Source organism: Triticum urartu, unplaced genomic scaffold (genome assembly GCF_003073215.2).
Source record: "Triticum urartu cultivar G1812 unplaced genomic scaffold, Tu2.1 TuUngrouped_contig_8978, whole genome shotgun sequence".
Lineage (NCBI taxonomy): Eukaryota > Viridiplantae > Streptophyta > Magnoliopsida > Poales > Poaceae > Triticum > Triticum urartu.
The window spans coordinates 1-11,960 of NW_024119979.1; the positions used below are offsets into that span (position 1 = coordinate 1).

Genomic DNA, 11,960 nt, shown 5'->3' on the forward strand with positions numbered 1-11,960 from the left:
GGCACGAATGGCAGATTGTATTTGTTGGTTCTGTATGTGCTATCAAAAACAATGACGTCTCCGAAAGCCTCGTAGTCAAGTCGCGATTGACTATCAGCCCAGAACAGTCCCTTCAGATGGCCATGCTCGTCTACCAAGTACTTGAAGAAAAAATCCACATCTCGCTCTCGCCTCGCCATCATGTGCATGATCACCGTTTTAGCATCACCGGCACTCATTGTCTCCTGCTTATTAGCATGGCAGAAATTATAAACGTCCCTCTTTATGCATCCAACCTTATCAAATCCACCGTATTGAAAGCACAAAATATCCATAATACGGTATTTGCGGATCCCACATTTTTCCATGTCCGCAATGTCCGCTTTCTGCTCATCGCTAATTCGTCTGTGCGAACGCAGCAGACAAGAAAGATCCCGTGGGGCTAGAGGATGGTTGTGCTCATTGATGAAATCCTTGACAAACCACCGACCGGTTTCCTCCTGTCTCGTAATGACCAATTTAGCATTACACCCAACACGAGTTAAACTTCGTGGCCTCCTTTTTCTATCTTCCATCTTTCTTTTCATGTGCTTATCTTCGCGAAACCCTTGACGACTACACACAATTTTCCTTAAAATTATGTATTTGTTGGATCCATCCCACTCAACGTAGCTTTTCCTCACACTAAAACCTTTTTCAAGAGCATATTTGTTGTAGAATTCATAGCCTTCAGCCTCACTATCAAACATCTTGCTGACAACATTTACATACTCGAACATACTCTCATCACTTGCATATGCTATGTCTTCCTGCATATGACATGTGAGGGAAACCAATCATCAACATATTTCTGTTTATCAATGTTGCAGGTGTAAAATAGCTCATAGGCAAAGACAAGTGCATAGAAAAGACTTTGCTGGTTTGACATGTGAGGGAAACCAATCATCAACATCCAACAAGTAGTATCTCATCTTCCTTTAAACTATATTTCATGCGCTATGCAAACCTAAAGTGATGATGACTTTAATAAACTAAATGAAGTGAACTATGGAACCAGTATCTCATATTCCTTTACTATATCTCATCTCAAACGTCAACATCTTACTTAAACAAACATGATGCGATTAGCTCAAGAGAAACTATGCCACGATGAAGCTTTCCATTCGTTGTTCTAGTCCGTACCCGGATCTTGTGGGGTTGAGGTTGTACTGCATGCACGGTGGAGGGGCGCAACGGCCAAGAGAACGAGCAGAACGCCAAGCCGAATTCATACCTTAAGGATGGTACGCGCGAAGAGATGGGATCGCCGCCGCGGTCGCCGCCGATTCAGCCGGCGCAGATCCGGCCTTCTTCTTCTTCGGTGACGGCATGGGGGGCTGGGGTTGGTTGGGTGGAGGACGAGGACGATGAATTTATTCCTCTCGCCGGGCAGGTCGACGACGGAGAAGGTCCATATCTTGAGGGGCGTTGTTTCCTAGGATTGCCAGTACTTTCCCAATCACCGTAAAACACCTCTATCTTTAGATCCACCGTTACGATCACAATTATTTTCCTGAGCTCTGGTGATTACTCCCAAGGATTACTCTACCAAATAACATTACCGAGGTATCACTGTGTGCATGGCTGGCTATTCATGTGTAGTACGTCAGTTTGTGGCCTTCTCTGTTTTGTCAAATGCCAGTACTTGCTTTGTGACCCTTGATGTAATGTCTGTCAACTTCCAAAGTGTCACGTAACTATGTATCTGTATCTTGAATATCGACATGTCGTAAACCTGTAGCCCTTTGAAACAGGACCTGCTGTCTATTGGTATTACTGATATAAAAGAGAAATTTTGTTTGTGCTGATGCAAGAGGGCAGCAACCTTGACGTGGCGATCACGTCGCTCCTTAGCGTGGAGAAGTAGTGCCACCTGGCCGGCAGCAGGAAGTCCGCCGATCGTCGAGATCTGCTTCAAGACGGCGCCTGGAAGAAGCTCAATGACCAGACCATCGTCCTCTCCAAGTGGAGGGGCCAGTTCAAGCAGGTACAACTAGCTCACCATAGCTAGCTCCTCCTCCAACTTCCTTCTTCAATCGTGTCAAACTTGAGCCTGTAGCTACTATTCAGATATCGCGTCAGATTTATTCTTTATGTCATAAGAATTGGCTATTCAGAGAAGCTACATTGTTTTCTGGAAGGAAGAAACTGGAATTTATGTAGTAGAAATATGTTAGCTGGCTATGTGTGAAGGAAGTAGTAGGTCTTAAATATGTTTTGTTTAGCTTGATGCGTTTATGCAATGGATGTTTGTCACATCTGTAAGGGGTCGAAGACATGCCCTTCGCATACCCAACGCTGATGGCTTGCTGTTCCTTATTCTGTGATTTGCCTTTTCTCGATATGGTGCACTACTAGATTATGAAACTGTAAACCAGTCCGGGATTGTGATTGGTGTGTCTGTTGGTTGGAAGCAGATAATGAGAAACGTAGTAGGATTCAAATGATGCTCCGATTGGTCGCCAATTGGAGCTGATTTATTCCTCACATGCATAGACATAAAGAGAGAGGTGAGGATCCACGTGTGCTAATGTTCTATCATTTTTCATTAACAGAAGTTCAGCAAAATAGCTAGGGTCGAAAACATGAAGCAGTTGGACTAGAACATTGTGTACCACTTCTTTCATAATATGGCCTTTAATTCCCTTTAGTTTGCATATATTATTTCTTCGCCTGAGTGATGGTTTTAGATACTTCCGTCGAAAAAATATACAGTTTTAGATACTTGATCCATGTTCAGGTAAGCTAAAATGTTGAGTGTTTCTCTCTAAATCATAGAGAGAGAAATTCACGAGTTTTGAGCTATAAACATGACATGGTCTTTGTTGTCAAGTTGTGTTCAATTCTTTCCATGTAGAATTTACCAACAATTCTTGCATACATCCTAGACAAATAAAGAGCTAGATAAAGCTAGCCACCAGAGTTTTTGTACATGACATATGCAGGTGGGAGAGCTTGTTGTTTGTCTTGTTGCTTAGTGTGTACATGAGCGTGCTCCCACCGTGTGCGCGCCCAGCCGTCCATGAGGTCAAGCGACCACTTGTATTTGTGGATGAGGAACACGCCGGCGTTGAGGCCAACCCGGGACCTCAGTGACACGCGTCGGTGTCGAGACACCAGACCCACTCGACCTCCGGGTGGGCAAGCATGGTGGTGTGAACGCGGCAAGGATCTTGGCCCAATATGCTACCATGGTGGGCTGCATCAGCCGTGTTGTACAAGAGCTTGATCCTATGGAGGCGGCTATAGCCCATAGTCGAGAGTTTTGTTGAGGAAGTGTAGGAGCACATTGCTGCTTGCCGCTTTGTTGGTTCACAGGTGGGACTGCGATCCTGCTCGACACCATGAGCATGCAGTCCCCAAGATCACACCAAGTACCGAGCCTAAGGAGAAAACACCCGGGCAGATGTCTGTGAAGCGGTGTACACCGTCCTGCTCATGCCGCTGGAGGGACAGAGAGGAGGACTCGGCCATGAGGTGCTGGAGCAACGGGAAGGACCCGTCGCCGCTAGCGGCGGTGGTGTGGTCCACGTTGGCCTCCGGCCGCAACGGCGGCGTGGACAAAGCGAGTGTAGCTGCGAGATCGGAGAGGTCGGCGCGCTAGCAGGTGCGGAGACGTCGACACGAGGTGGTCGGGGAGGACCAAACGACGAGCGAAAGGCCCGGGGCGTGCATGCAGAAACTTCATTTCTCTGCCTTTTTGTAGAATGCTGCCAATAATGTTTTTTTTTTTTGAATTTTTATCATGCGAGACAAGTTCTTCCTTTTGTTCATATATATACAAATCTGATATATTGTTGGCACATATTCTTCCTTTTGTTCGATATAGTGCTATATTTTCACTGAACATATACGAAACTAGCCCGTTCTACCTTTCTGGTTGTGAGCATCATATGTGTTAGACAAAGAATCATTTATTAAATGAATAATAGTGCCTAATGAGTTTCACTAATGAAACACCATTGAGAAAGTCACATTTATTTGTAGCGAGCCATGCTTCCTATCTGTTCTGGTTGTTTTCTGTGTTATGTTTCTGAATATGTATCCAGAACAACTGGTCTAAAGTTGGGTATCTACATGAGTTGTAGTTTGTTTTTTTAGCAAAATATAGCTACTAGGATGATCTGGTTATCAGCTTTATGCACAAACATCCAATATAAATTTTCAAGGAGTGACACTGCAAGACCAGCACTGTTTTCCTGCACATTTGCATATAGTTTCAGTTGATATGATAGTAAACTTGCTCTCAACGACTCTGATCTTACAAAATATTAGGTCTCCTTAGTTCCAAATATGGTTTTACAGGTTCTAAAATAATTTCTTTGATGCCAGGTGCCATGCTGTGGAGAACAATGAGAGATTATCAAGGTGGAGCGATGGTGAGTGTGGAGCTCATGATCATCACTTCATCACCATGAAGCAGGAGACATGGTATAGCTTTGCCATGGCGAGGTTCTCACCTTCTTTGCGAGTTATTTGTTGATATGCTCGGGCTTAAGACTGTGTTTGCGGCATCACGGGTAAGTCAAGCTTCAAAAATGCCCAGTCGTCTATTCTATCTTCTATGCTTTTTGTATGTGGCATCGATATTTATTCAATGGTTCCGATATTTATGTACAAAGCTGGAAATGGACAGGTAGTACTATATATTACTATTGGTTGCCCATAGAGTAGGTCCATGCAGGTTTCCTTAGTAATGTAAAGCTGAAAATAACCAAGGTCTTCTGAAAATCAGAAACTACTATACCAGTTTTTCATGTCTCGGTGAATCTAGAACAATCTTATTAATTATTCACAATTTCATGTACTAACAATTAAGATGTCTCGTTAGCTGAATGCTGCTGCACTCTATAAATAAGTAGAGAGTTCCATGCATGGAGGAACTTACCCAATTCTTGGCAAAGGGAAGTTGAAGATTCTCTGGCAGATAATGTATTGGTCGGCGTGGACTTCCCCCCTTCTTGCTCTATTACTGCTGGCTGCATGAGAAGTACCACATTTTGTTTCTACACTGGCTTTGATGAATTATTTCTTGATTTCCTAAATAAAAGTTAATTACCCGCAGTTTGCAGCTGGTATAACCTTGTAAACATGGTGATGTATGCCATTTGTACTTGGTCCTAAAAGTTATTGTGGATACAAACCTTTCGGAAATTGTAGCATTATTCGTAGGCTGTGGCAGAACTTTACGAGGCCAATAGATAAAGAAAGGCACCTATTAAGCAGATATTAGTCTTGTATTTTATAGGGCAATGCATTATATACTTGATGTTCTGCATATGTGACTGCAACCTATATGTTTTTTGTCATCTCTATTGGTCATTTTGCCCATGTTTTAAAGCAATTTAAGTGGTGCTTTTGGAAGGTTTTTATTTTTAGTTGTGTAACGGTGTTTTTGTGACCAAAAAGGCAAAAAGCATGTGCTGTTGTATTTCAGTCCCATGTGAAGTGCAACGTTCATGTGTGTGAAAGTTTTTAGGATCTCTCATAAATAATGTTCAGTTTTAGTATCCAGTTTTTGCTGCTTCTCACGCACCCAGGCGTGCTTCCTGCATTGCCATGAATGCACATCAATGGCTACATCTTGCTTTTGTTACAGTTGGTACTATTTTGATTTGTGATCCGGTCTATAAAAAAGGGATCAAAGAATAAACCAATTGGCCAGACTTTGTCGAGGCGGCAGTGATGAAAGAATATCAGATACGTGTCTTCGCCTTCAAGATTACAAGGGGAAACCATCGCTCAATGTCCATACGCTTTCAAAGGTTAAGGTACAAAATCAGAAGTGCATTGTCTATAAAAGAACATTTTATGGTTCATCTATCTCACAAACTATTCACATCAGGTCATATGGAATGGCACTCATGGAGTTAATCGAAAAGGCAGTTGAACCAAGCATTAGTATGCCTAACTATGACTTCGCATAGTTTTCCTGTCTTCACAGCCATTTGGTCTTGCATTTGCAATCTCATTTTCCTACTCTTACTATTGAACTTATATCTAATTAGTTTTTGTAATCTCACTGATGTCCATACTGAACTTGATGCTACCTAGCTCATGGGACGGATTGAATGCAATTAGCTATTGTAGTCTCATGACCGTGCTAAACTCATGATGCCATGCTTCTGGTACAGACTACAGAGTGAATGTTTGTTCTTTCTCTTAAACCCGAAAATCAGTTGTTCTTTCTCATGAACATGCGTTTGATATTTATTCGCTTGCCCAAGTCGTTAGGACCGGCACCCTCGCGCCAAGGCGCGTTACCGATCTACTACTAGTACATTGGCACATGCAAAGCACGTCCACGATCAATAGTTCTGTTGGGTTCAAAACAAATAATATTTTCCTAAAAAATCAAATTATGAATAAATATAGTGACATACATGAGACGTTGATTATTAATCTACCATATAGTTATTTTGTCGGCTATCTAGTTTCGACTCTTGAAATGGATTATTTGTATACAATGGTCTACCACAAAAATGTTTAAAACACGGAGAGAAAAAACCAAGGATGTAATTTTTTTTTGGATTGCTTACCACATGTGTCACTTGGTGATCAAGGATGTAAATTGCTACTGCTACTTTTGAGGTGCTCAACTGTTTGCATTATCTTTTGGTTAAATAATTGTTAGCATTTTTTTTGCAAAAATGTCCATTCAGCTAAAAAAAAGAATAGAAAAGTTGTAGAACAAAGTACTCCCTTCATTTTTTTTAGTTTGCATATAAGATTTGGTCAAAGTCAAACTTTATAAAGTTTGACCAACTTTGTAGAAAAAAACATCAACATCTACAATACTAAAGATATATGGTATGAAAATTAATTTCATGATGCATCTAACAATGTTGATTTCATATTGTGAATCTTGATATATTTTTCTATAAACTTAGTCAAAATTAACATAGTTTGATTTTGACCAAATCTTATATGCAGACTAAAAAGAAACGAAGGGAGTACCGAACTTTGCCTCAACTATCATCCCATATTTACTAGAAGAACCCCCGTGCGTTGCAACGTGGCCACATTAACTTTAAGAGTTCAATATTAATTATGTTAATATTACATTTAATATTTTCATACATATCAAGTGACATTGGCAACCTTTTTTACCATCAAATCATCCTCACACACACACACTCCCTCCGTCTTCCTCACTCTCTCTCCCCCTCTCCCTCTCTCTCCTCCCCTTTCCCTCTCTCTCTCCCCCTCTCCCTCTCTCTCCCTCTCTCTCTCTATAACACACACACACACACATATTCATCTTATTGGGTATGGGATGTAGAGGTTAATTGTTTACTTTGTTTGGAGATTGAATTGTGCACGAATCGAATACTTTATGACAATTTGAAAGCGGGCACTTCTGCGTGTCTAGAATACCAAATTAGTGAGAACTTTAAAGGGAAATATTCATATAAGCAAGCGGCAGTGGAGTAGAAACTGCAAGGCAATAGTGAGTCTACAATTTGAGAAGCTCTAACACTTGGAGAACATGGAAGAGCTAGCCTTAAAATGGCCCAGCTTCGTCCTAGCTAGGAATTCTTCCGGTTAAATAAGGAGTAGAACAACTACGTCCATATGTCGTGGATCAGCAAAAACACACCCTAGTTAACTCACCCATTTGAATGTCTTGCAAATTCAGCGGTAAATATACCAACATACATAAATAGTTATGTTTCTTCTGGAAATTGCTTTACCACACACAACACAACGCATACATGCATGGAATGGAAAAGGGGGGAACATGGAACTTGGGGAAAATATAATGAATCAAATTACGGAACAATGTGAAGTTGGTGTTGGAGAGCTTCTTCTTGCAATCCTTCCTCCACTGGTGACACATAACGTAGGTGTCCGCTCCTCCTTCCTGGAATCACCATTCAAAACAATGGTTTAGCAGGAGAAAAATATCAAGAAACTCAAGTAACAAGGCATGGATCTTTTGCTGAAGGAAAGTAACAGTGAAACTATATGTGCAGTAGGCAGTAGGACTACTGACATGCGCACCGCGAGGCGGGGCTGATGCATAAGCACAACATGGCCTTGTTGAAGCCAAGGAGAGACCATAGGTCGGTTGCGCTGCGGAGTCGGGTGCCATCGCGTCAGTGACCAGGTCCAATGCATCTGTCTGAGCACCTCTTGCAACGACGTGCCGCGCGCAGTCTTGGACCCGAGACCGGCGGCAACCCGCATCACCGTGCGTCCCTGCGCGTCCTCCGTGTCGGCCTTCTTCATAGCGCCACATCATGCGCCGACACGGGAAACGCGGGGTGGCCGGAGGCGTGGTGTGATCTAGCAGGAGGCAGCACTCTACCCCTTTCTTCTCTCTAGGCACGTCCATCTGCAGTTAATCGATCGGATCAAAGGGGATTGCCAGCCAATTTATTTCCTTGGTCAACACATGCTTCACTTGGAAGGAGGGATTGCTCGTTGATTTCCTTCCTTGGGAGGGACTCGGGGGAGGAGCGAGCAACGCAACAAAAAATCAGAGGGATTGTGTATTGATCGGTGGAACCTGGTAACGAATGGTTTTGGTACGTGAATTGATTGTTGCCTTGTGCGTTTGGTTTTGGTATTTGAAGATTGATTACCATTCGTTAGTTGGGTTACCAAAGAAGAAATCAATCACTATATGTGAATTCATTGTGTTACCAAATAAACGTTGTGTTTGTCCGCCCAATGGGAGAGGGGCGAATAAAAAACCAACGAAAAAAATCGACGAAACTGGAAGGTGGGATCGTTACTACGGGGGATTGGGAGGTGGGAGGAAGGACGAAAAAAAACCCAAAAAAGATGAGACGAAAATTAACCGCGAAAACTACTAACTGAGACATTAGGAATAGAGATGTCACGTACATGTGTACTAATCACTGACCTATACAATTGTGGCCCTTACGGCCCTACGTTCACATCTTTGGAAGAGTGCATTGAAACGGATGGAAAAGCTACATACAGAACAACACCTCACGTGAGCTAAGCCCTTGTGACCCACGTATCAGTGAGTGGAATGGTCCTAATCTGGAGTGTGAAAGAACACTCTAGAGTATAGTCTCGTTGCTTTTATTTTCTGACAATGAGTACTGCGCCGTGACAGTAGGGAGAGCACGACAGTGGTAGGCAGCACCGCGAATCCCTGCACTTTGGGCCGCTAGATTGCTTAATCGGACGGTTGATGTATGTGCACGTAGCTCCATAACTGAGCAAATTTGATATCAGCCATCAGATTTAAAAGATCCAACGGTTCGTATGCATCTATACTGGTACACTATATAGGAGTATAGATATAGATATAGATAATGGGATTGACTATGTGCAAGTTGACTGAATGTTGTTTTTGGGTAAGTCGCCTGACCAAAATTAGGGTCAGTCACTTGTTTTACTGCCGGGCTCACGTACACAACCCGTATGCATGCATGCTCACACAATCCCGCCACAGGACCCAGGCTGCATGCGTGCATGCTCACGAACACAATCCCACCACGGACCCGGGCTGCATGCGTGCAAGCTCAGTTGCTCACGTACACAAGCCGAACATCAGTAATTATATAAGATATAAAAAATAATAAAATTAAAATAACGAATTTTTATAAGCAAGAATACACTAGCAGCATTGGTATTGCCTTTTAAGAATATAAGAAAAAATGAAAAAAAAAAAACATGCACACAGCATAAATTCGAATCACACTTTCGGTAATACACATATTTACACACATATTGTATATTACTTGCATGTATATACTTACACACACAGAAATGAAATAAAAGAAGTTTAAGAAATAATGAATTAGTGGCATTAGTATTCCCCTTTAAGAAGAAGAAAATAAAAATGACAAAATTTGCACATAGTTTACACATAAATTGCACTTTTTATAAATATGCAAGAATAACCATATAATAGTGAAATTATATTGTTATTGCCCTTAAAGAAAAAATGAAATAAAAAAATCAAAATCAAAATAATGAAGTTTTCTACGGAAGAATGAAACCCTTCAAAAAGAAACAAAATGAAAAAAAGCAAAATAATGAAGTTTTCTAGGGAATAATGAACCCCTTTAAGAAAAAATGAAAAGAGAAAAAAAAACTTGCACACAAGTTTGTACTTAATTAAATTGCACTTTTAGTACTATGCAAAAAAAAGGAACATATAATGTTGCAATTTTCGCAACAAGTTGTATAAAAATAACTAATTAGTGGCATTATATTCCCCTTTAAGAGAATAAAATGAAAAAATAACAAAATTTGCACATAGTTTACACATAAATTGCATTTTTATAATATGCAAGAATAAGCATATAATAGTGAAATGATATTGTCATTGCCCTTAAAGAAAGAGAATAAAGTAAAATAAAAAGAAAAACAAAATCAAAATAATGAAGTTTTCTATGGAAGAATGAAACCCTTTAAGAAGAAAAAAAACTAAAACTAAAGCAAAAAAATGAAGTTTTGTAGCGAATAATGAACCCCTTTAAGAAGAAAGAAAAAGAGGGGAAAAATTTACACACAAGTTTGCACTGAAATTGCACGTTTAGTAATATGCAAAAAAGGAACATATAATATGGGAAAACTTTGTTTTTGCCACTCTAGGTTTTGCCCAGTTTGCTTATGCCACTCTAGGATTTGACATTTCACTTTTGCCACTCTTAGCTTTTGACAATATATCACTTTTTCCATTCCGTGGCAAAAGCAAAAAAATTAGAGTGGCAATTGTGATACATGTCAAAAGCTAAGAGTGACAAAAGTGAAATGAAAAATTATCATTTTTGCCACGGAATGACATTTATGATGTAAAAATTCAGGCAACTTACATGTAGCTAAAGTGATATATAATAATATAAGACCAATAATAGGCCTTTTGCTTTAATCATCTTCATTAGATTTAGGAGTACAGTACCTTACACTTCTCTTACAAAATACAATACCCGTTACCTTAGAAATGCGAAAAATTATACTGTACGACCTTATTCCTTGACGTGTCGTCCTTTCAATCACAACTGCAGCGTATGACGACCGTTGTACGCAAATGCATGCATGTAATTATATATATCGGTATAAATAGCAGTATATCTTAGATATAGATTCACCGTGAGGCACTCAGGCATCGGCCAAATCCACGAGGAGAGGTGTGTCGTTGTCCCCTTTCTCCACGGTGAAGGTCTTGAGCATCTGCTTCCCCGTCGCCGTGGTGACCTCCACGACGTACCTGCCGTAGAAGCCCCTGAACTTGAAGTCCCCGTCGCCGTCGACGCTCCCGCGCGCGTCCGTCTTCCACTCCCTCTGGAGGTTGAGGAACATCTGGCCGGCCTCGTTGACGGTGCCGTCGGCGTCGACGAGCCAGGAGTTCTCGCGCCACATGGTGCCCTGCATGAAGCCCCAGAAGACGACGCCCTCCACCGCCGGGTGCGCGTAGGCCTCCCGGAGCACCACCTCCAGGTCCTTGGCGCGGAGGCTGACGTCGTACTCGGGCACGTCCAGCTCGGTGAACCAGATGGGCACGCCGGTCTTGGCGAGCCTGTCGATCGCGGCGCAGATGACCTCCCCGACCGGGTTCTGCACGTGGCCCTGCAGGCCGATGCCGCCCACCACGGCGCCGCAGCTCTGCAGCCACACCACCTGCTCGGCGTACTTCTCCGGCGTGGCGTTGGGGTCGTTGGCACGCTCCACGTTGTAGTCGTTGACGAAGAGCGCGGGCTCCGGGTCCAGCCGCGCCACCTCCTTGAACATATACGCCGGGATGTCCTCCTCGCCGAGGCGGTCGCGGAAGAAGCGGCCGTGAAGCATCTCGTTGTTGACGTCGTAGTGCTTGAACCTGCCGGCGTAGCGGGAGACGAGGCCCTGGAGGCGGCTCTGCATGGCGGACCTGAGCTGGTCCTTGTTGAGGTTCTTGACCCACTGCTGCACGTCGCCGTCGACGGACCAGAAGACGCAGGGGCCGCGGGCGCGTCTTC

General features: G+C 42.6%; 1 protein-coding gene across 1 annotated transcript; it reads right to left on the reverse strand.

Annotated features, from left to right (window-relative positions):
- Nucleotides 1–10,837: 10,837 nt before the first annotated feature.
- On the reverse strand, nucleotides 10,838–11,953 carry LOC125532075 (endo-1,4-beta-xylanase 3-like). Its single transcript, XM_048696246.1, has one exon. It carries the CDS (start codon nucleotides 11,863–11,865, stop codon nucleotides 11,107–11,109), a length of 759 nt encoding a protein of 252 aa, XP_048552203.1. The 5' UTR covers nucleotides 11,866–11,953; the 3' UTR covers nucleotides 10,838–11,106.
- Nucleotides 11,954–11,960: the final 7 nt, after the last annotated feature.